At 31.3% G+C, this 26930-nt stretch overlaps 1 protein-coding gene across 9 annotated transcripts in view; it reads right to left on the minus strand.

The window, feature by feature from the left end:
• Positions 1-26930, minus strand: part of Prosap (SH3 and multiple ankyrin repeat domains prosap) — a 474641-nt gene that overhangs the window by 25989 nt on the left and 421722 nt on the right. For 4 of the 9 annotated variants that reach the window (XM_081751681.1, XM_081751678.1, XM_081751676.1 and 1 more), the window contains 5 exons: positions 26188-26507; positions 13462-13723; positions 6303-6542; positions 4690-4908; positions 1891-2071 (listed from right to left, as the gene is read on the minus strand). In XM_081751681.1, coding sequence (XP_081607807.1) covers positions 1891-2071; positions 4690-4908; positions 6303-6542; positions 13462-13723; positions 26188-26507 — 1222 coding nt within the window. The remainder of the gene's footprint in view (positions 1-1890; positions 2072-4689; positions 4909-6302; positions 6543-13461; positions 13724-26187; positions 26508-26930) is intronic. The other 5 variants (XM_081751680.1, XM_081751679.1, XM_081751684.1 and 2 more) reach the window with 3 other exon arrangements.

The following is a 26930-nucleotide window of genomic DNA, read 5'->3' on the forward strand; positions in this document are numbered from 1 at the left end:
CTATACCACAGGTTCTTAAACTGTGCATCGCAGTTATATTGAGGAACTCAGCAGTCGTGTGTGTCTGATAGTTGTTGAAAGGCATTGAAGGTCATCCACAATTTCAAATATTCCTCTCTATAGCATACTAAATTAGTTTATTATACGTTGCATAATAATATATAAGAACGTATGCAAAGATATAAAGACAAAGTTGATCAGGGAGCAATGGAAGGCTTGCTGTGACAAATGAAGGCTCAACATGAAAAAGTTTTTGAGAACTCTTGATCTATACAATACTTTACAACAACTCTCAGGTGATTTTTACTCTTAGGCATAATTTATTGTGCGCTATTCCTTTGATGCTCTATTAATAAGAGCAACTCCGAGGAAACCATTAAGAGTGTTCATTAGTTCCCCATCTATTTGTTTTCAAAATACTGCAATACAACTAACATTTTACAATTTTTGGTGTAATTTTCTAGTATTTACAAAATTCTGTATTTGTTAATAATATTGTCAACATTTGTTAAGTACTGTGCATTATTGAGTACTTCGTCTCCAAAATATGTAATGTAACTACATTGAAGAGTTGTTTCTTGACGGAAATCAGCTCAACAACACCAACTATTTCCATAAACAGTATTTTGTACATAGCAGAAGAATTAAGACAAAGATACTGCACGATTATTCTTTGAATTTTACAATAGGCTGAAAAACGTGAAACCGTAGGAAGTATGTTTGATGAAGCTTCTCAATAAATTTAATAAATGATATAAATATCAAGCTTCGATTTAAGAATTCTATTTTCTATTGTAGCACAAAGTCTTCTTTGTTCGTGAGAATAATTTTGACATTATTGATGTTTAAAAACAATGCATATACTTACTTTCTGATTTTACTACGTTGCATGAAAATAAGAAAACACATAAGGAAAGGTTTCTTATTCATTCACATACTTGGCAAAACATGCATTCTATTATTTTCACAGGAATAGAGGAGAGTTTAAATAGGTTGAAGGATGACAACAAAGGAGATAATTAACAATTTTATCATGCATCACATGAATAACATTTAAAGCATCCTTCATGAGAAAAAAAAGTACTAATATAATGCTATTTTTGAAACTGTAACTGAACATTAAGACTTAAAACTTTGAATTGATCTGTGGATTCAAATTTGGGTCATCTATTATACCGAAAATACAAAATACATATTACAATTTGAAAAATGTACGTTTTATCTTGTTAATAAAGCCAATTAAAGATACTCACATCTTAAACCAACTCAGAACTAAGTTTCTTTCATTACCTGAATTTGTTCCAAAAGTAAAGATTCCAAAATTCTAATTAATCATTTCTCATAAAATTAAGACAATATTACAACTTATAAATGTTTTCATATATAACTGTCATTTTCTTGTCAGAAGATAACATACCAAAAATAATCAGTAATTTAAATATTAATCATGCTTGTTTTAAATTACATTTTATTTGGAAATTGCATATATTAGGAGTAACAAAACCGACAAAAAAAAAGTTATCCTACGTTTATATATATATATATATATGTATATTAAGAATTTTATATCCATGTATTTAACAGCAAAACCTAACTTGTTTGATCCTAATTGTAAATTGCTACATTGTACTTTTAACGTATTTATTCTTCAACTTACTCGTTGTATTTTACAACTTATTTTAATTGATTTTCCTTTTAATATGTAATTATTAAGTATATTTATTTCTTTCGTAAGTAAATCACAAAGTTTTGCTAATGTTTAATATGAAAATTAAAAGCTCAGCATTTTTTTCCAAGTTCAGCAAGGCCATCATTCCAAAACGTTAGAAAAAAAAAGGGAACAATTACAAAAGATATAAGCAAAGAGTTCCAAAGGTTTTATAAACTTACGGCTTTTTGAGGCGAGGGGCTGTAGCAAAATGTTTGAAGGTTGCTTCCCGCCGTCCTTGGATTCGAGGCGGTTGCAAAGTACCCTGTCGTAGCCGAACCTCTTGGACACAATGAGGTGGAAATAGACCAGTTTGACCTCGTAGCTTTCCCTCTAGCAGGCCACAATCCGTGGCACCAGTAACTATAATCAAGTCAAAATATGGTAGTAATTCAAAATTAAAAAGAATCTTAATATTTAAGTATTATTTAAAAAATACAAATTGATGCAGTAAAAAAAAAAAAAAAAAAAAAAGAGCATAAATCAACTACTTTCTGGGTATCACAATTTGAATCTATTCGTGAACCAACTCATCTCCTTTACCTTTTTAACTTTCCATCCTAACTAATAAATATATAAATAAATCTATAGATCTTCCTACTATAGATTTATATGCTTATTTTCTAAAGTCAGAGCTGCTTCCAAGTTAAACGGAGAGTAGGGGGTGCAAGTAAAAGCAGAGAATATAGAAAAATCAATTTTCAGTGACTAGATCATGATTATGAAAATGAATCGTAAATTGTTAATGTGTATAACAGGATAGATCAGAGAATTCAGATAAATTTGTTTTCTGTAATGGGCAACAAATATGCGTACTCTATACACATAGTTTTGCAGACATAAGGAGAAACGTCGAAGTAAACTGTATTTCAAATTATCCATTCACCACATAGTTATTGGTAAGGACGAAGCATGTATGGTGAAAGAATCCACTGGAATTCCTTTCTTCTTGATTATGATTTCCTCAAATTTTCTGACAAGATTCTAGCTTTGTTTAATATATATATATATATTCCGTATCATTTCTTCCTGCTTAACTCTCCTGGCTCAATGGCATACTCGATTGACGCCAATGCACTCAGTCAGGCAAAATGCACTACCATCACTTAGTTTTCCTAGATTTCATAGCAATATTGCGAATCACATGCTAAGATACGTTTTACTGTATTGGCCACAATGTTTCAAATGTCATTTACATTCCCAAAATAATTTCGTCTATATCATCTCGAAAAGAACTCACAGGGTTGACACTTAATTAAAGAATGATAGATTTTCTGCTCTTTTTCAACATATTATTCATTTCAAATTCGAAATTTTCTACAATCTTCCATAGTTCTACACACAGGCGCCTGGCCTTATTTTACTGAACATGTTGCAAAATTCCTTGCGACTCCAACGTTGAAATCAGAGTATTTAGCTCTTTCCCTGTGCGGCCATTGAACTTCGTTCCTAGCATTTAGTATACATGTCTCTTAACGTGTCTTTATTCAATCTCTTTTACATAAATCAAGTAAAACAGCTCTAATTTGTAAAGACAAAACACTATTGAAAGACCTCTAAAACATACAATAAATAGAAACATTTTTTTTTCCTAATTAATAATCCAATAAAACAAGAACAAACATATTTTCGTAAATATTGTTTTTCTAGAATAAAGGAATAATATTATAGGCCTATTAAACATTCAACAAAGTACACAAACATATTATATATTTTGCAAAAAAAATATTCCTATATAGTTCCGAATTATCTCTAATTATTATTAATACTTGTACTCATTACTTATTTATTTATTTTTTAAATTTAGATTTTGTACTTTTAAAATACCTTTTCTATTATTATATGTAATTACACACAATTTTTCTTGTCATCAATTATTTCTTCTTCCACCCGCACTCTTAACGTCCTACTCATCTCATTTGTTTTATTTTCTCCACTAACTTCCTCTATTTTGAATCTATGAACATTATTACATGACTCTTGATTCTAATATGGCACGCCCAACTAAATGCACCATATTATTATTATTAAACTAAAGCTAACTGATTATGACCTATGGAACCTGAAGGTTCAATGCCGCATTCACAAAAGCTCTCCATTGACTTCTGTTCTTAGCCAACTGGATGCGAGATCCATCTTAATATTGTTCTTTAATCTGCACCTAGGTTTTTCTAAAGATCTTCTACCGATTGAGTTTCAGTTAAAAATTTTGAAATCGTTCCTACTTTCTTCCATTCTCTCTACACGATCTGCCCAGCTGAGCCTCCTACTTAATGACCCTAACCATATTAGGTAGATGGTGCAGTAACTGGTTATGAAGCTTCTGTCATTCCGTATTCCCGTCCCTTTTGGGTCCGAATGTTCGCCCCCAAGATTTTATTTTCAAATACTTTCAATCTGCGTTCTTGCCCCAGAGTAAGCGACATATATCAAAATCATATAGCATAACAGCAATTATTATCGTTTTATATATTTTAGGCTTCAAGTTCTTCGAAAAAAAAATCGCGAAAACAATAAAATCTGGATTGAATAAAAGCACAAATTCTCTGCTTTCAGTTGCCATTTAATTTCTTCGTGGATATGGTTTTGACCTCTTAATGTTGATCCTAGATATCTGAAAATATCCACTTTGTCGAAAGTATTACGTGAAATTTTAACGTATCCAGTATTTGCAATATTACGGTCACGGCGAACTTTGATGTACTTAGTTTTCTTTGCATTTACTTCTAAAACCATATCTCTACAGGCGTTTAATAAAACTTCTGCATTTCTATTATTATTATTATTATTATTATTATTATTATTATTATTATTATTATTATTATTATTATTATTATTATTATTATTATTATCCTCTTCTTTTCAACTTCTTCCCCCTATGTGATGAGATATTTAGTGAAAGTGCTAATAGTTTACCTTCTTTTTGTGTTATGCCTATATTATTTCCTCTGCTAAGTAATTTGTATTATATCTGATCTTACCTTCGATAATGTCTCCTTGTGATATTCGTAGGTGGCCTGAAATATTACTATTGTAGTTTTCTAGACAGACGACCGTCATTCCTGGCAAAATCACAGCATTATCACTTTGATTGGTATCGTAGCTGCCTGCACTGCCACTGTTAGACGTACACACACCGGAACTATCACTGATGATGTCACTAGTGTCCAAACTCTTGTCTGGAAGACACAGAGACCAGACTACTTGACTTGCTTTTTCTGATCTTCCCCCATTAAGGGAGGGTTGTACTATAAGTTAGGTTTCAAAAGTACTACATTATAATAATAAACAAAATCTCTATCTGTGTTAGAAGTATGTTTAACTACGTGATGGGTTAACTTTTAAAAGAAAGGTAATAACGTATATCATAGTGTATAATAATGGGTTGTGCGTTACAATGTGGATAAGACTATCAAGTGATTTGGAAAGTTGAGGAATAAAAGTCTATTCACCTGTGATATAAATAAATAAATTTATCTTGAGAAAAGGGAAACTTCTGAAAAAGTGCAATTGCAAAAGAGTAAAATTAACTAAATTTCATCGTAAAGATAATGAAGGAAATTGGGGTTCTGAGTAAACTTTCAGATTCTTCTCTTCTTTATAATGTCAAGGTTTGTAGAAATAAATAAATAGAGAAAGTAAAATAAATATATTTTTTAAAATATAGAAAAATAATAACATGCATGCTCGAAGCTGAAGAAAATACTTTTGAAACGACAGCCAGCTAGAAATTCGTGAGGGATGGAAAAAGTGTGTTCGAAGAGAGCAAGACATTCACATGCTGCTGGGAATTGTAATAAACAAATTTTAATACTGAACACATTTTATGGCTACGATAACGATGGACAGAACAGTATAAAATTCCGATCTCATGACACCTGGTGATGGTGGTGGATCTGTTATTATGATTCACCCAGCAATTATTGTCTTTTATACATTACACTTACAAGATATTTTGTTAATTCAACAATAAAGAGGATGAGTATACAATATGCTAATAGCTATTTAAAAAAAAGAAAAACTTAGGTCTTATTAAATAATATACAGGTAATACATATGCTCAAATTGTACAAAGGATTAGTTATGTAACACACATGAAAAAAAAAAAAAAAAATAGGTGAATGGAAGAGGCAGAAGGTATAATAATACAAAATAATGTATCCTTAAAGAATGAGTCAACGCTCTCTTCTGGATTGACAAAAATATATTGCATATCCTTTCATAAGACGCTCTTTTGAATTACTTTATTAGTATGTTAAATATAGAAGAATTTCTCTCTAAAATATGTGTTAAATCTTGTCTTAATGATAAACGTCTAATTTTTGCTTAGAGAAACTTATGACGAAAAGAAAGAACCCACAGCTGAATAAGAGACCTCCACCAGGAACTCTTCAACAAGGAAAGATGAAGAACAGCCAATAGTATGATCTTCCTCTGAAGTGATAGTCTGTGAATTTAAGCAGCAAATAGCTGCCTGATGATTGTATGTGTACTTGTGAGTATCTATTATGTAGTTAGTAAAATATAAAAAGCTAAGTTTTATCTACTGTTACCATTAGAGATAGAGATGAGACGACGTGTATTGGGTGTTTACCTGTCACAATGCTGGCGGTGGCGGCATCTTCGCTGTCCTCCGCGCTCGGCTGCGTGCTGCTGCTCGTCTCGCTCAGACTGGATGCAGAGCTGAAAGGGGGCAGCGAGCGGTTGGAGGGGGAAGGAGACGGGGGTTTCGTCCCCAGGGGCAGCTCCAATCGGGGGTCCGAATGGGTACGGGACAGTGGGCCACCCGATGTCCTTCGTTTGGGGTTGTATTTAGGAGGCTCTCTGAATGGGACTGGAAGAAGAAGGAGAGAAAAGGGTTAGGTTTCCCCCGGTATCTTAACATTCTGCTATCTGCTACTACGTCACACATTCACTAAAATAACCGCCAACTTACCAACTTATTTGAAGACAAGTTCAGTATTTATATATGAGTGAATTGTACATATATATATTTATATATAAACCAGAAAAGGTACAAAACTATAAAATATTTTGATCTGGAAATGATTATTATTTTTCTATGTTGATGCTTGCTAGTATTCGTTGGACTTGGTAGAATCGCAAGTATATTAAGACTTGTAGTTAATACTGGCAATCCCAAGAACTAACATAATCGAATATTTCAATCCGATATATTTTATAACAATTAAAAGAGCTTTCAATTCTATCATAGTATTTACAAGGTTACGCTGAAAATTATCTTCATATTTTAACAGGAAATTGTTGGGATATTTCGAGTAAAACAAATAGTTAATTCTTATAGAACACTTGAACAGTGTTACTACAAAATACGCACCAAAATTTTTCTTCTAGAAATTCCTTACAATGAGTGAATATCGCAAGGTATTTATAAATAGAAAATTGTGCCGAAATAAAAATAAATAAATAAATAGAAAAAAAAACAATTTTTTGATTAAGAATTTTCTAATATAATGAAAAATAACTGATTATGTAGCGCAATATAAACATAAAATTGTACATACAATTTAAAATAAAGATCTAATTGCCTTATTGCAATCAAAATATAAAATTACTTTCAATATTATTTTCCATCTTCTCCGACAGATTAACGTTCGTGATCCGTATGACGTTGGCTACATTTCTTCGTAGTATAATTTAATCTGTGTACAGCTAAATCGTTGTGTTTTCAAGTAGTGATATGAATATATAATAATTTTAGAACATTATTATTATTGATACCGAAATTTCAAATGCCAACGAAGTACATTGTCATTAGTACTTTGTTAAACTAACTTATATTGTAACTTATGCTTGTAATTAGCTTCAAATTACAAGTTCCTTGCACTTTTTCTTATATCCTTTCAAGTGCCCTTACAGTAATTTTCCTTTATAATTTTCGGTTAAAATTGAAAATGTTTTGCTTAAATCAATTTATACATAAACTAAAAAGAACAAATATTAGTTGACTTTAGTTATGAAATTGATATTTCCATTAAATATTCATCGCTTTTTTTTTTTTTTTTTCAAATGCAATGAAAACACATGATTATTCATAATTCTCACTCAAGATATAATTTGTTTTGGGGTATATTGGAAACTGATGTGAACAATTACTTGATGCTAGTTAACTCAAATGTAATAAAAAATAATATAATAGGCTAACAAGTTTACTCAGGCAAAATCTGAAGTAAATTATCAACAGCATATGCGTTTGCAAAATAATAATTTAAAAAAATGTTGAAGAAACAAGAACAATATCGTTGAACAACAGAAAAAAATTTTTTCTTCATATAAATTATACAAGTTTTTTCTTCTCAACTAGATGATATACTGCACTGTCATATGCCTATAAAGTGTAGAAGTATCATTCCAGTACAATTGCTTGTAAAAAAAATTTTTTTAAAAAAGTTTTAAAATAATTATTTTTGAAATTGTTACGTGCTCATTATCTTTCTTCCCTCATACGAAAAAGCAAAATTCGACCAAGGAGCATTTGGGAACAAAATTCTCATTATAGAACCAATATGATATTACCAGTATTCTATTTGTAAGGAAAAGGGAGGATATTTTTATCTTAGATATATTTTGTTTCTATGGTTTCGACAGGCTATCCCAGCCTGATGATTGTTACTGTGCAATTAAAGTACATTCAGACGCCGCAAGTTTTTTAAAAACTTTTTTTTTTTTTTTTTTTTTTTTTTTACAGAAATATGCATCATATTATATCCTTAAATAAATAATAGATAATATGGAATATGGAATAAATAATATGAAATATGGAATCTCTGTTCTCCATATTCCATAAATTACGTATTGGATATCAGTGTCCACACTATACTTGAAATTTGAGCTACAATATATTATTTATCATTATTTTTACTATATTTGCAAGTTTTGTTTGTTTGTTTAATGAAGTTTAGCATCCCTTTTTAGAACTGAGGGAATCCAAACAACCGCTCCCCCACCAGAAATAGAGCCCGAGATCACGTGCATCAAAGGTGCATGTGCTAGCCACTAGATTATTGGTGAGGTACACATGTAAATCTTGTCATAAAACATACTAAAACATACTATATATTGTTATCTTCGGGTTGTAATCTTACAATAAGAAAACGCAGTTTTATGTTTATTATCTTCCTACCCACTATACGTAGCAAAATTATTTCTATATTTTAACGAAAGACATGTTGTTCTCTTCGACGAAGAGTAAAGGGGAAGATACAAATTGCTACTGGTTGAAAAAGGATTACAGAAGGAAACAAAGAACTGTCGAATCAAACTTGATAACATTTAAAATTGTTTCTCTTTATATGCTACCAGCCTTTAAGCGAGATAATCAATGTATCGCAATCGTTTGAGCTTACTGGCGATCTCTGAAGCAAAACTGTGGTCAGCACTCGATTATTTTTTTGTTACCACTCTTTTCCTGTAAAACTGGTATCTTAATAAACTGTTCCATCAATTGTATCAATTTCTAATCGACATTTTTCCCTTCCTGGTTTAACGCTTTTCCTAGCTTTAGTGAAGAAAGAATCTAAAACTTGTTTCTTCTTAATTTTTTTTTAATACTTTTACTTCTTTTACCTTTCAGGTGTTGTAACTATTTGAAACAGGATTTCTCGCTCCTCTGCACTAACATGGACTTTTGCACTCTTTTGTATGAATTCCTTTCTGTATTTTGATGGATTATTTGTTCTACTGCATTCATATCTGGTTAGAATTATTGAAAGCCACTAAAATTTGTTTGTAAATCAACTACTATATTACTAGCCACTTTTCGACATTAGAGGAAAAGGCATATGCTATGTTTAATCCCTAGTACTGGAAGATAGGTTTAATGTTAAACACCTTTGAAAATAAGAGAAAACCTAGAAAATGGATTATTTTACCATAGTTTCCAAAGCTATTAATTTCTTCCAGTTCGATGAAACCGAATGAGAATGAAAATACAGTAAATAACGTATCGAGTTGAGAAAAGGAATTCATTATTATACTACATTAGGAACGCAAAGAGTTAAAACCCTGTTTCAGGATTGTCAAGACGTCTAAGAGGGGAAAAGAAGCGAAAGTGTTTAAAAGACAAAGATGATACAACTTTTAAACTCGTTCTTCAAATAAAGTTAGGAATCCAATGTTAAAATAGGAAGGTGGAATTTACATAGAAAATGATAACATTGGTAGAACAATTTATTTACATTGCAGTTTTACATAAAGAAGGGTAACACAAAAAGAAAGCATTATGTGTTGCCCACACTGCTTCTGCTTCGGAGATTGATGGTGTATTGGGACGACTGTGACACACTGATCATCTCGAAAGATGACAGAATCTAAGGACAAGCAAATTTTAAATATTGTAAAATTTTAGATTTCACAATTCTTAGATATATTTGAAACAGTAAGACTAGCAGTTGCCGAAATATAAGAACAATTTCGACACATATAAAAGGCAAAAGAACCAAAGGTATGATTGTGTTTTTCTTACTTTTTATACAATAATTATTTTAACACCGTGTTATGATTAAATAAGAATTAAAATGCGAATTTATTAGTTTCTATTAAAAGCAGATTATTTTTATAAATTTCAAGATTAGAATTTGGAAAATAAAATATTTCTCTCATTTTTTTTTATTATAATAATTTATAATTTCTCATCACTCATACGAATCATTTATATTAAATCAAGATTGTTTACTAGCTTAGTTATTGGAATTAATTGTTTATTTCACTCTACTTCCAAATTTAATATTACTTGAATTTATATTTGATTATTAAATATGAAAATTATATATTACAAAATGTAATCTTCAGGAAGTAAGGGACATTTAAATGGTTTTAAAGAGAAAATGATTAAAATCAAATAATTACAACTCTTCTTTATTTATTAGAAAACAGATAAATAATGAATTCACTTTATAACTCAATAGGCTAAAAACAAAGATGGTGCAACGCCGTTAGATATCAATCCTTATTGTATTATTATTCTAATTTTATTATAGTTTTCATTAACCTTATCATTAGAAATGTTGTTTCTCTGTAACGTCTTCTGTCCTTGTGCTTAAATTGCTCTTTTGTACTCTTATTGGTTTCCAAATGAATGAAATTCTCTATTAGAACTGTTTAACAATATCTACATTTTCCGATCGGGGAAAAGCCAATGTTAAATACGACTTAATCGGGGAAAGACCAATAAGGCGTATGAAGCCTATTTAGTTCCATTCCACTCCCCCTTCTTTTCTTTCTTTCTTTAGTTGCAATTAGTAGTTCTTGTTCCTTCTTCAATGTTAATAAAATTTCATAACGTATGTTAATCAGATAATGACAAAGACTACAACTTTTTAGGAACATCAGACTATTCACAACATTATTACAGCTTCACAGCAACTTGTACACATTGAAGTATCACAACTTGCATTTCCTAAATGTCAGACAGATTAGTGTCTGCAGAATTTGTAGAAAATGCAGCGAAGTAAGTCATTGTGTACAAGTGATTATGGATATGAAACTGTATATATATAATCATAAATAGTCCGATGGCGAAAAAGCACACAAATTTGTAAAATTAATTTGATGTTAGTGTGTTAATAATAATAAAAATAACAAAATACACTAACTACCAAAAGCTCCATATCTTTAAAAACCATCACCAGCGAGCGCTATCTGCTACAACCGCCACCACCATCACACTTGTGTCAATGCAATCACAAAAACACAAATACACACAAACACTCACACAAGGAAAAGAAAACACATTGCATGCAGTAGAACCTTTTTTTAAGTATACGAAAACAAATAACTAAATAAACTTTTGAAAACAAACATTTACGCACTTTCACCTAATATACAATGAAACTAATAAATTATTTTCAGTTCACCAAAGAATAATAATAAAAAAAATTAGAAACCAATGAACTAGTTACAAAATAAGACCTCGAACAAGATTCAATTGTAGTAGAAAATAACTTATAGAAACATTTTCGGTAATTTTAATCTTTGTTTTATTCTTGTAGTCATACAGGATCTCTTCTACGTAAATAATAATTTTATTTGATTACAACAAAAATATATTGACAGATAAGGAATATTCAACATGAATACCATAACTTTTAGCTCCGAAACAATCTCAAACTCTCTCTTTCACTAATGGATATGCGATTATTTAATTGCGTATCATGTATTACTATAGCTGGGAAAAATTACGTCATAAATTTATTTTTTAACGAATATCGAAAGAGAATGAAAATAATTTTCGTATAAAAGTTTCAATAATCTAGTTTTCAGGCTCTACCTAATATTTAGTTAATAGCAACAACAAAGCACCCTAGATATGAAATTATTGTAACCCAAAGCAAGCAACCAATAATGCAGTTAGTAAGTTGGTTAGCACCGTTAGTATTTTAGCAAAATAATATATAAAGAAGAAGGTCTCCAATAGCTCTTCATAGGATTAAAAATATATGAAAAATCCTTTATTAAAATGAGTTGTGACATTTACAAAAGTAACTCGAGAATAAAACGGGAGACGTAAATAGGAACAGTAACCGTAATTAAATCTAGATAAATGCCACTGTCTTTTCAGTTATTTTCTTCTAGTTCTGGTAATTTATGCACATGCCACTCATGTAGTGTTAATCAACAATTACTCCTATTTTGATCATTTATGAGGACTCATCCACTACATGAGCTGCGCAAATGAACTTTCAAGTAAACAAAACTTAACTTGAGAAGTAAAGGTTTCTCAATATTTTCTCAGAATTCCAAATAACGTTCTTATACAAATAAAGAAGCGCTTTTAATAATAATAGTCATAATAATAAAAACATTGTATGTCAGATAACATTCAAAGCCCACCGAACTTAAAGATTAACTTTTTTAACTGTAGCAAAACTTGTTATTACTGAATTTATATTTTAATTCTTTTCTGCAAAATTTGCATAGTACATGCTAAATATGAAATCTCATTACATTCCAGGTTTACATCTATAAGTAAAGTTTCTTGATCTCCTCATAAAGATACGCTACTCAAGATACAATCTTTTTTATTACATTACAATTCATCAGAAAATAAATATCTTAATATAGAAGAATTGTTATTTCAAAACTAGTCTACTTATTTTATGTGGCAATATTTTGATTGATAAGAAAAAGAACGTTGCTACTACATATATCTATAGATATCTAGTTTCATGTGTACACAACGTGTATAAATATAAATAATTATTTCGGGAAATAATAAAAAATATTATTTGGAGTTCGAATATTTGTAACAACGAGGAATTAAAATTACGCACTATTTCAGTTGCCAGTTTAATTATTTATTAATTCAGAAGACTGGCTAAACGAAATACAATAAATGGTGCAGTAGTTTCTTATTACTCAATCTTTTTCTTTGTGGCAGACATTTTGAGCATACCGAATTTTCAAACTGAGTTACGATTGAAGTAACTTCAATTTTTCAAATAGTAACAACTATTTTTCAAAATTTAAAACGTTCGAAATAAAGCTGTAATGTTTCAACATCTTAATAAAACCTGGCAGTTTTGCCACTTTTAAAGTAATATATATTTTTATACTTATCTTCAAAGCTTCCTATTATTATGTTAGCTTATAAATAGAGTCAAATTATATAAGTTTCACGTTACAAATTATATAAGTTTCTTACATGGCCAGAAACTTTAATGACGTATTTCATAAAGCACAATCTTGACTTCATAGGAAATACCACAATAGGAATCGGGCTCGTTTGTACTCACCTACGTTTTCTGGACGATGATTTTGTATAATTTCTGCCAATTCTAGATTCCCTGCAATGACCGCCACTTGGTACGGAGTTTGGTTGGCAAAATTAAGAGAATCCTTTTCAGCACCACGAAAAAGTAACAGTCTTGTGCACGATTCCTGGTTGTTGACAGCACACACATGGAGTGGCGTATTTCCAGATGCATTTTGAGCGTTCATATCCGCTCCATAAAACAAAAGATGTTCCAAATGCTGCACAAGACCATTCCGACACGCCTGTAAACAAAACATACATAGTATCTTTAAGAAAAGAACATGGTCAGTAAGTCACAATTTAAGTAGATGGGCACCTGCAGAAACATCTTTTCTAAAATTACTCAACGCTCAAAAATATCAAAGCACGGTTTTCAACTGTTACTGTTACATTTGTTGTTTTATTAAAAAATATTTACGTATTCTGAATAAGTGATTCTACATAAGAAAACATTGTTTTAAATTGGTTTTGGTGGTTTCCCCGACTTTTCTTTTTACTTTTGGATAATTTGCCGAAAATGAACAAAGTCATGCCTCATTAGCCGAAGTCAAGGATTAGTATAAAACCATGTTTTTATAAGGGTAGTCCTATATTTTTTTAGTATTACAGTACATATACTACTCTGTTTCTTAATAAACTCAAAGGAACTTAGTTTCTCTCTCCCAAATTCTTATAGATCTTTTAAAAAATATATTAAAACTCGAATTTTCACTGATAACTTTCAGCACTCTCAAAACTTACGAGGTAAAGAACAGTATTTTGGTGTCAATAGGGAATATGGAAATTAGATGTTTACACTCATAAATAAAAGCATCTAGAATACAAATACGAAATATTTCTTCTTCTTCTTCAATGGTTGGTGGCGACGGTAAAGATGACAATGATATTATTCCAACCACTGTTCAGGGTGCTCATGTCCAAGTTTAATTTTGGTTCTCTCGTTCGAATGAAAAAAAAAGTCTCGTAAGCTTGTCCTTCGATGAATGATGATTTCTTTAACTCGACCTGAAATTCAATTTATTCTGTTTTTCAATTGTTATCTTCAAAGATCTGATTAGACTGTGACGATGAAAAAAACTCTTAAGTAAATCCCATGTATACATATTAATAACGCCAGCTTGATTACTGTATCTTGCAAACAAAATACTAACAAAATAATGTTAAACAATGTTATATTTTTTTCAAAAAATGTAAAAAATCGCTAATGAAGTAATGGACAATAAATGATTGACAATGACTAACAACCAAGTAATCCAATCGAATTCGAGAAGTAAGAACATAAAAAACAATTCTTGAAGATAGTTTTCGTGCTAATTGTTATCAGGATCAGCTAGATGAGAGATTTCTTAAGAATGTCATTTGTTTAGGCGGCGGAATTTCATCACCGGCACTGATGAAGGAGTGAGTAATATTTTGAAACCACCTGCAAGAATTGTACATTATTAGGTGCTTAAGATATTAAATAAGAAGTATTTTTTATTTTTTATTTATTTATTTATTTATTTATTTATTAATATTTCCTGTTTCGCTTAACGACCCTTTTCAGCACCAATGAAGCAAAACATCGACGTATAGATTTATGTGGAATTGGAACCACATGTGTCGCTACTGGGAAGGGAAGATGATAGTAAGAGCACAGAAAGTGACGTTTATAAATTTGAAAAATATAAAAATAATTTATTTATTTATTTATTTATTTATTTATTAGGCAGCAAACAATATACACAACCACATGTACACTCATGTCCAAAATTATTGTCGTATGTCTATAAATATGTTGCTGTATGAATAAAACTTGATAATGAATTCGCCCGGTATTTCTTATAATGTTAGTATATGTATAATCGGCAAAGACATGTATGTGGCAAATTTCATGTCAAAAGAACAGTAAATAAGAACAATATAACGGAAATAAAACTTTCTTGTTCATTTAGCAACATTTTGTTTTACTCTTTCTAATTTTCGTGTTTATAATTCTTTTCCTTTGAAATTTTCCGCAAATATACGTTTCTCGATTATGCACATGGTATCAGTATTAAAAGTACAATGCAAAATCATTATCAAATTATACAAGAATATACAAGAATAAAAGAATATAAATATGTATTCTTACACGAAGACAGTTATAGATATGCGACAATCACTTTGGACATGGGTGTACATGACATATGCAACTAAATTCATACTATAAAGTCACAGAATATATCTGACAACAGACAAATTACACTTGCAACACATAAGCTGCACATGCAGTCGAATTTATAAAAATTAACATACAATAAACTTAGAAATGATTATATCTGGGATAAAATATGACACATCGTACATAAAAACTCATATTAACCAAAATAAAATAAGGTGAGGTGAGGTGAGTTGAATTGAGTTTAATGTCCCGTTCAGCAGCGAGGCTATATGAGACGTGAACCTACTGATTAATGTGGAATCCGAACCACATGAGCTTCCGTCGGGAATCGAACCCGGGTCTCTCACGCCAAAGGCACGTACGCTAACCGCTTGGCCACAGAGGAGATCTAAGATAAAATAAGATCATGCAGCATGCTATCATGCAAGAAAGAAAAAAATTAAACCTAAATGAAAAAGAGGGAATGGAAGGGGAAAAAAGAAAAAAAGAGATGGTTAAAATTCAGAACTAACAACCCTTAGAAATAAAAAATGATACAACACTAAATTAAATTGGTAACGATAATTGATAAGTTCTAAACGAACTTTAGCAAAATTGAGTTTGCTGCACTATCACTGGTTTTATAAATAGACTAGCCTTTGGCTAGCTGGGGGCTCCGACCGCAGACCCCCGACTCTGCTCGGCCTACGGCCTCGCATTTCTTATCCATCGGCCTTTGCATCAACAGTGAATTTCGTGAACTTGCTCTTCATATTTCCTGAATCTGCCCTCCCGGGGCTTCGCCCCCCCCCACACGGTCTTGCTCGGCCTATGGCATCGCACCTCTTGAATCCACAATTCTATCGTTTTTTTTTTCCTATTTCAACTATCTAAAAGATAAGACTTTGTATTCCAAGAAAACGTCCATTTAAATAGCATGGGAATTTCTTCATCCCCTTTAGACCACTAAAAAAAATTAAAATATTCACTTTTGGCAATTTTCCCGCCGGTTAGTCCTGGAAGGCTACAATCATGCAAAATTTCATCATTCTAATCCTGCCGGAAGTGCCTAAACATTTTGGGGTCTAGAAGACGTCCCATATAAATAACATGGGAAAGATTTTTCAGTTCCCCATAAAACCACTCTACGGTTGGGAATTTTTATTTCTGATGATTCGCTTAGATAACGCTAACGAAAACGTACAAGCATACCGAATTTCAAGTTTTTATTCCAATTTTAAGTACCTAAAACATGAGAGGTCCTAAAAAGGGCCCATTTAAATAACATAGGGAAATTCTTCATCTCTTTTTTAGCCCCCCTATAAGTTAAAAATATTCACTTTTGGCAATTTTTCTGTCGGTTAGTTCCGGAAAGCTACAATCATGCCAAATTTAATCATTGTAGCCCTACAAGAAGTGCTCAATAATTTATGTCAGCTCATGTCGTTTTATATATAGTTAAGATGATGATTTCAGACTAAAAGCTTTAGAGACGAAAGGAACAAAATTTCCAGTGTTAACGATAAGGAACCTTCATAAAGAATATTATGAAAAAATTCAAGACCGAAAATTTATCGTCTATCTGCTAAAGACAAAAGATGCAGTTCTTTGGATATACTAGACAAACTCATATCTTTAAAATCTTTGAATTTTCATCGTAATCACGATAGAAAGCTATTCTGAATAGATTTAGTATTATTTACAAAATATTCTGCTTTATTATTTCAAATCACCGTGCCATATTCCAAATGAAAACGCACATGACACATGTAGAGAATTTTGTAAGTATTCATATTTGAAAAATTACGGCAAAGCCATTTTCATATTGCTCATTTTTTCTGGCCTTAGATGTGATTACCTGTAATTGTTTCTGAAATAATAATTTGTTATCTTACGTTAAAGATCTCGGAATAATATAAGTTTCAAATTCAATTTCCTGATTACCTATTATATGAGACATAAGATCAGTTTTCTTGGGAAAAGTTATAGTTTGATTTTTGACAATATTCACAAGTAGGAAATTATTCTCTGACCATTTAGCTAATATATCAATATTTTCTTGCAACATATCTTGATCTTGAACAGTATTAATTTCATTAAAGATTTTAATGTCATTAGCATACATCAAATAAAATTTATTTACAGGTTAACTTATCAAGTAAATCATTTATATAAAGTGAAAACAGCGAGAGACCCAGGTTAGAACGCTGGGCTACTCCAAATGTTATGTTATAAATAGAGGAAATATAGCCAATTGTACCTAATTCTAAATTTCCTGTTGCTTAATTATGAATTTAGTCATTTTATTATGTGATTTGACAGTTTGTATTTGTACAGCTTACTTGTTAATAAATGATGAAGCTGTTTACCAAATGTTTTTGCAAAATCAAAGTAAATAACGTCAGTTTGGCCACCCGATCGAATAACGGAAAATATACTTTGCATAAAACTTACCAACTTTGTAATGCGGTAACTGATTTACCATTTATAAACTCATGTTGGTTAATATCCAACTGATCACAGACAGTGCTATACAAGTAATTGTATATTTTTTTTTTCAAAAATTTTAGGAATATCATTCAATATAGAGATAGGCCTATAATCACTGATATTATTACCATTAGACTTGGGTATGGGTGTTATGACTACAATAATAATAATAATAATAATAATAATAATAATAATAATAATAATAATAATAATAATAATAATAATAATAATAATAATAATAATAATAATAATAATAATAATAAGAAGAAGAAGAAGAAGAAGAAGAATATTTGTATAAGAACGTATGAGAAAAAATAGATTTTTAAAGTAAGCAAAGTCTAATTTTTAACAAAAATATTTAAGGTTTTAATGTTTCTTTTGCTTTCCAGTACCGAAACTTTATGAAATGGGACCTACAGTTTAACATATCAGAATATAGGATTACAAGTTCTACAGGCAATCGAACCCACTCTCATGTGTACATGAAACACGTAAGTTTGCCCAGGGTTCGAGTCTCACATAGCTAGGCCATTCTGATTGAAGTTCTCTCTCGATCTCTCTCCCTCTTTCTTTCTTTTTAGTTTTTTTCCTATCCCAATTAGGAAACAATGTTATAGACATTGTACTGTTACCACAAATCGCTCAGATTATCTTCTGTGTTTATTTGCAAATGAGATTAATTTATTCACAAAAAAACATCAATCTACGATGCAAATAATAATACAGTAAGTAAATAGATAATAATTTATTGTTAAGAAAATGAATTATATAACTGCATGAAAGTGAAGCGTAACAATGAATTAGCTAAAACTATGTAGCCTACTTTAAATTACTGCAAGAAGGTTTGAAATGCCTTTCACACGAGTTTTCGTACGCGTCACATTCTTTATATACAAATTATGTTTTGTTTATGTAGTTTTTCCGGAATCTTCATACTTAGTACTAATTCCCCAACGGAAGTGCTTGTTTTTGTGCAACTTTTGTGCGTGTTCTTTAAATTGCATCACGTAAATATAAGCTCTGCTCGTTATTCCCCCTTTTTTATTGCAATATACATTAGAAAAGAAAAAACTAATGATCTAAACGGAAGACAGAAATTGAAAGTAATTACATGAAGGAAAAAAACTTTTGGCCTTCGATCTATTTTGTGACCTTCCTTGTCACGAAAGCACAAGTAAAGAAGTAGAAAAACTATGAAATTGCAATTTAGTCGTCATGTCCACTAGTATATAATTACGGACAAAAATAAATAAATAAATGCAAGTCATTAATTTATTTATATAATTTCGACTTAACTATTCCTAAAACATTGTCAATACTTTTATATCTCGTAATGGTTTGCAAAGGATTCTTCACGATCAGGGTGCATCTAGTTAGGTGATATGTTATCAACACGTCAACTTCAACCACCACCATCTTGAGCTTTCTAGACACAGTAGCGGAAATTACATCGGTAAAAGTTTAAAATTTTATCGCTACAACCTAAACGAGAAAAACGTTTATAAGAACTAATGTAACATAATTTTTGTATAAAGCGTATGAAGCTTTCTTCTCTTAGATTTCAATGACAAAATTTATTTTATTTATTTTTTTTTTTTTTACCGATCTGGCTTTCCTTAAGAGCCGTCACCGTCTAGACCATACACTTCACAATATTTTAATTAAAGTACTTCCCCAATGTTCAGCCAACACCAAAATGGATATCCCCATCGGGAACTGAACTCGGGCCACATGAAGTAAAGAAAGGTGCTAAAAGTATTCGGCCAACACGTAAGTAAGCACTGCTTTTATAAAATGGAGATCGTATTTACAAAGAAGTGTGATGAATGTAATGTACTGTTTATATCGAAGTCCAGCGCTCAGTTGTATTATTTTTCTTGCAAGATTCACAACGTAGTAACTGTCACTAGTCATCATGTAATTAATGATTTGTTATTCCCCCTCACATGTGCGTCTATCCTTGAAGTGTTACATAAGGACTTTCGTTCTTCCTCCAAGGCAGATGTGATGGGATCCCAACGACTGATCCGACTTTTAAAAAACTTCTTTATTTTTGATCTAATTTGTCATCAAGACTTGTTCAAGCGTTAGTAACAGATGCCGACAGTAGGCATTCATTAGCTTGTGAATTAAATTCGGAACAAGAGTGGTTTGGACGTGACATGACGTTAAATATTAACATGATCAGATAATGTGATTCGTAACAGGAGTACTACTTCCTTGAATGTAACTATAGCTCTAATAGATATACCATAGTTTTGCAGTGTAGGAAAAAAGAATCAATGATAATCCAACAAACTGCCAGAATGCTAGTAACTGATATTTGATACTCTCAATCTCGAATATGTGTAGGAAAAACTTAACTTCTCTGTTAATGAAATCTGAAGAAAATCTTATTTATTTTACAAAATAGGCAATAGAAATACAGGGTGTTTCAAAACAACACCGTCAACGTTTGAGAGGTGATTCTTGACACCAAGATAAGACAAAAAGTACAGACCAACCTGGGTGCACAAATGCTTCCTTTCGGAGTTATAGGCTGCTGAAAACATGAAAAAAATGAACTTTAAAAGTCCATAGTTCTACGGCAAATATTGGCATTCAGAGATTATGATAGGGCTGACATAGGTAACCTTCGAACAATTCGAGAAATAGCTTTGTTCTTAGTGAAAAATGGGTCTTCTACGTCTTTTCCTGGTATGCTTACCGCATGTGTAATTTTTCTAGCAATACCAGTAAGTGTGGCTTCTTCTGAACGCTCGTTCTCGAAATGAAAGTTCGTAAAGAACTACTTGAGAAGTAGTACCTCACAACAAAGGCTAACAAATGTTGCTATATTAAACGTAGAACGAAAACAGACATGGCTGAAGTTTACAACACTGCTTAAATCATGTAATTGCGAGGACTTGTTGTAATTACACCTACTAAAAGTTATTCCTGCATTGCTATAAAAGAGAAATAAAACAACAATCAATTTAAATATTGTCCAGAAATACGCCATTTTCAGCAGTGCTGCGAACTTCATCAATGTTTATCATATCTCCGGAACGGTTTAACATATCGAAGTGCTGTAAACGGCAAAATGATTTGTTTTCCAATTGCAAACCACACAAGTAATTAGATATGATACTTACCTATGCACGTTTTCGAAATAAAGCCGTTTGGAAAAATTCAAATTTTCAAGCCCTTGTAACTTCGTTGCTATTCATTCAAAACAAGTCATACCATGACCACAGTATCCAACACTAAGGTACTTTCGATGTGCAATGTCTTGTCCATCTCCGTTGTGCTGTATGTGTGATAGAGGCTTCCAAACTTTGGATGTTTGTGATATTATAACATCCTTAGTTTGCATCACTGAATAATAAATGTGGTATTTTAAAGTTTTCGTTTAACATGTTGATTTGGAATATGTAATAATCTGACGTAGTGCCATTTGAAAAAATGTAACTTTATACCGGGATGGCAAGACTGTTCACCGGGTGGTGGTGTTTAATACGTAAAACGATGTCCCCCTCCTTATAGTTGCTTCATGCAAAGTTTCGGTTTTCTTCCTCTTCTGGTTATCACGGATGTTCCAGATAAATTGTATACCCTGTATATATATACACGTGTGTGTAATATTGTCTTTGCTGCTTTCACTATTATATTGAAAAATACGTTCGCTTGTGGGGGGCTCCCAAATATCTTCTTGCACCCGGGCTCCAAAGAGTTTTGTTACGGCACTGCATCTAGGAACAAGGTTTTTCGTTCACAAAATAATAATATCAGCAATTAAACGAATTGCATTTGTTTATGATGGAATTTCTTTTATTACTACTAAGGGTCAAAGGTGTGATATTCTTGTTTTGAATGTACATGCAACAACAGAAGATAGGGATATCAAAATTCCATTAGAGGATTTCAATGCGAAGGTAGGACGAGAGGATATTTTCAAACCAATTGTGGGGAATGAAAGTCTGGATAAGAAAAGTAATGACACGGAGTTAGGGTCGAACTTTGCAATATCCAAAAATCTTATCGTGAAGAGTACAAAATTCTCATATCGCGACATTCATAAATATACTTGGACTTCACCAGATGGAAAAGCACTTAATCAAATTGATCGCGCTTTAATAGATAGAAGACAGTCTGGCATAATTGATGTTTGGTCATTCAGAGGAGCTGACTGTGACACTGATCACTACTTGATAGCAGTAATAATTATCGTTGTATAAAGAAAATATAATATTCAGCTTTGTTCTGGAGTGTTATAAGGAATATCAGAGACAGCAACTAGGACCTAAAGCTTCATACTATTCATAATATTCCTATGCCAATGATGCAAATAAATAAAAATAATTGAACAGTAGAAAAAAAATAAAGAGGTCTTATTATATGCTTGCAGGAGCATGGGTTTTTAAGTTGATGCAGAAAAAATAAATACATGGAAGTTCGCCGGAATCGTAATACTGCAAATTATAAATGCTTCAGAATATCAAATAATACTTTCGACAAAGTAGATAGTTTCAAATGTCTAGGATCAATGTTAACAGATCAAAATCATACCCATGAAAAAATTAAATGTCGACTGAAAGCAGGAAATTAGTGTTACTATTCAGTTCAAAATCTGTTGACGCGAATTCTGTCGAGGAATTTGAAGCTTAAAATATATAAAACGATAACCGTGCTTGTTGTTCTGTACGGTTGCGAAACATGGTCGGTTACTCTAAGGAAAGAAAGCAAACTACGAATAAAATACTGAGACGAATATTCGGACTCAAGAAAAACGGGAAATGGTGGAAGCTTCATAACGAGGAAATGCATAATTTATATCGTTTATCAAACATTTATTTAGAGTCATCAATCTAGGAGGCTCAGGTGGGCAGGTCGTGTAGCCAAAATGAAAGAAAGTAGAAACGCTTTCGAAGTTTTAACTGGAAATCCAATCAGAAAACAACCATTAGGAAGACTTAAGTGAAGATGGGAGGAGAGTATTAAGATGGATCTCGCAGAAATGGGAATACAAAGTAGAAACTGAATCCTGTTGCCTAAGGACATAAGTTAGTAAAGGGCTTTTATGAACGTGGCATTGAACCTTCGGATTCAATAGGCCATAGAGTTAGTTAGTTAGTATTTTTTTTTATCAATCTCGCAAGTTTTGAGATTCTTAAAAAAATGGATCTAAACATCTCCCATTCTATGGTCTTGTAATTAATTCGTATATGCTTTAAAATGAACTTTCCTGGAATTTGAACATTAAATTGTATTTTCCATACGGTTTCGAAGTACGAATCTACTGATTTTGGACTTATCCATGTTTGCAGTAAAGGTGGATTTAAGCACATTATCGTTAAGATATATATAACAAACATAGATCACACATGAAATGAATACTGCAAAACATAAGTCAAATTAGTGAAATAAAAATAGTAAATAGTGAAATAAAAAAGAAAGTAAAACCGATAAAGAGTTAAATTTCAAAAAGATAACCAATTATCGGTAATAAAATTGAATTCTCACAAAAAAAAAAGAAAGAAAGAAAGCTGAAAGGCAAATAGAGTAAAAAAGAATAAATATAATATAGAGAACAAGTATTATTAAAGCAAAATGGAAAATATGCAACGAAAGTTTAATTATGATATCGAGGCCTGTCCTTCCAGAAGGTAATAAAAAAGATAATTTAGATAAAGTAAATAGAGAGTCTTATGGAAACGTGACATTAAAAGACTTTCTAAGAGTACTTGAAATAAAATATTTAATTTTAAAAGAAAACACATTACTTTCCATATCTAGAAAAATAAGTGCTTGGAATTCGCATAGAAAGATTATATTATTATTGTTACTAATTATATACAAAATTGAAACTTAATTTATTTTTTCTACTTTTTTTAATTACTACTTTAAGTATATATTATTTTTTTTATGTTTACAGTACATTTTCCAAACGGAAGGAATTAAATGAACATAGCTTTAAAGCTACTATTCTTTACTAAATAATATACTCGTTTCTGTTAATCAATTATGACAACAGATTTAGTTGATAAACGCTGTAATATTTTCCATTGTACAAGCGTTGCTTTTAACAGACTTAAATCTGATTTAAACTACTCGCTGAGCAAAACCATACGTTTATTGTAAAAATAAATAAATAAATAAATAAATAAAATAATGTGTAACAGTTTCGCCAACTGTCCACTTTGGCTTCATCAAGCATCAACTTTGCAGCGTCTGATGAAGCCAAAGTTGATAGTTGGCGAAACTGTTACACGTTTATATATATATATATATATATATATATTTATTTTACAATAAACGTATGGTTGTGCTCATCGAAGTAGTTTAAATCTGATAAAATCTAAAATAAAATGGGAGAAGAGAAAAAAAAAACAACTTTTTGATAACACCAATTTTGCACAATTTTGCAAGCGTTAAAAAGTTTATATTATAATAATTTTCTTTAATTTATGTTATTAAAAAGTAGGAATAGACGAAAGTAGACTTTGTAAAGAACTTTAAGTAGGAGGAGATCGACGAAATCGCATCTACATCATAGAAGAATAAATAAACGACATAGTTAATAGTGAATAGTGAATAGTTGGAAAATTTTGACGCTTCCATAAAGGAGGCTAATAAGAAGACAAATAATATTTTTTTCTTAACAATTATACAATGTAAACCGGAAATAATAACTAGAAATAATTGTGATCAAATCTTAATAGTAATTGGAAAATTTCTGAAAATTTGAGTCAACGACAGGCCAACAATACAGTGTAATTTGCGAATACAGAAATTTGCCCGGATTGATAGCATCACGAACATTGTGAGAAACCAAATAATATAGTTTATAATAAACGAAAATGTTTTAGAGTTAAATATGACATCTTGCTTATTTTGTCATTAGTTACCAAAGCTGCAAAGCCAATCAAGAAAACTGATTTAAATTTGAATTAATCTATTTATACCGTGTGGCTGAAAAATGTGTACACTGTGTAATCCTGAAAACCTCTCAAATGGATAGACGGAAATGTCTCATTGTTGGTAGCGTTATAGTTTAATATTCTGTTATTACATTGATCCCGATAATGGTTTCTTGTGTGAAGGTGGCGTGAATGAAGCAGCATGGCTGCAAGGCTTACATTTAAAGAGAGGAAGGCGGTCTTGAGGTAGTACATGAAATACGAAACCATCAGTGAGGTGCAGCGATAACGGCGGAATGAATTTGGAGCACAATCACGGACACATTTAACAACTGCCCGAATTTGTAATAAATTTGAAGCCGACGGCTGTTACAGATGTGCATAAAATCTGTTGTGGACAACCTGTCACAGCAACAAGCCCTGCTATAAATGGAAATTTAATTTTCTCTTTTTTAAGTACAATTATTAAAAATGTATTTTTTATCAATGAAAATTACACAATTGAGTTCATATAGATTTTATGAGTTTTCAATTAGAAGACATTCACAATATAACTAGAATTATTTCTTCTTGTTTGTTATGTATTGTACAAGTATTTCCAAACACTATATAATTCCAAATTTGGTTGATGGTTTGTAACAGAATGTTCTTTCTGTCTTTGTAAATTATTTTGTAAATTATTGTTAATACAAAGCAAGCTAACATGATCTGTTATCATTGTTTCGATCAAAATACTTTCCAGTTTCATTTGTCATCTATTTATTTATTATAAATAGCAGTTTTGGAGACCTTTATTCACTAAGTTCTTCAGGAGAATTTCAATTTTAAGCTTGCTTGTTCCAATCTTATACATATTAGAAAGCTTAGGAAGCCTAGCAGCCACTGTCTGAGAGGGGGATCTTGACCTGTAACTAGACCCAATTGTTAGAACAAAGGTGGATTAACTATAGTTCGGGTTAATACAAAAACTTCCGATACATCACCATGATTTATATTATGCTTTTTTTTTTTAGCGGCTTTGTAAAATAAATTAAAAGATCGGAATGCAAATGGAGTGATTTCAGGGTTATGTTCAAATATTATTTCACAGAATACTGATGTTTCGATTACACGGAATAGAATTTTCATAGTTATTATGCATACTATATACATGTATATATAGTACCAATTATAAATGTATTGTTTTGTATAGTACCTGATGTACTTCTTGCCAGCCTTGCAGGTCCTGGGCGCCAATCGCTGCGTGATCATGGAGCAGCGTTTCGCACAACATGGGATCGGTGGAACAAGTCACTGACAGATAGAGCGGTGTGAGGCCCTTCCCATCTTTGTAATTAGGAGACGCTCCGAGATCCAGCAGCGTTTTCACAGCCTCAAAATTGTTATGCTCTACAGCTCGATGCATGGCGGTGCTTCCATCGCGTGTTCTATAATCCAACAACGCTCCTCCGTTTACTAGCGCTATCAAAACCTTTGCTGGTTTCTTCACTGTAGCTGCGATGGTCAATGGGGTTTCTGAAAAAGAGGTATATATTACTAGCTTAATTACTACAATAAAATACACAATACACAAAAATGTTGTTTTCGTTTTGTCCTATTAACTACGATAAACTCAAAGTTTGAAAATTATTCCAAATTATATTTTAACTTTTTTTTTAAATAAATCGTTAATAAAGCCGATTAATTTTAAACAATTAAAAAAAAAAGTTGTGCTAATCCTCAGATATCATGTAAGTGCTAATCGTCGAGATGTCCCACAGGTGTCACCTACTTACCATTAACTTTTTGTATACCAACTTTGGACCAGATCTATGAATTTCTACTGGGTGTTCTTAAATGTGTTTCCAGTAGTGTATTTTATTTGGATCGTAAAGAGATACCTGAATAGTTCGCTTATTAAGAAGAATCATCTAAACAATGATATAAAGATATCAGTCC

Source organism: Thermobia domestica, chromosome 3 (genome assembly GCF_964235325.1).
Source record: "Thermobia domestica chromosome 3, izTheDome1.hap1.1, whole genome shotgun sequence".
NCBI lineage: Eukaryota > Metazoa > Arthropoda > Insecta > Zygentoma > Lepismatidae > Thermobia > Thermobia domestica.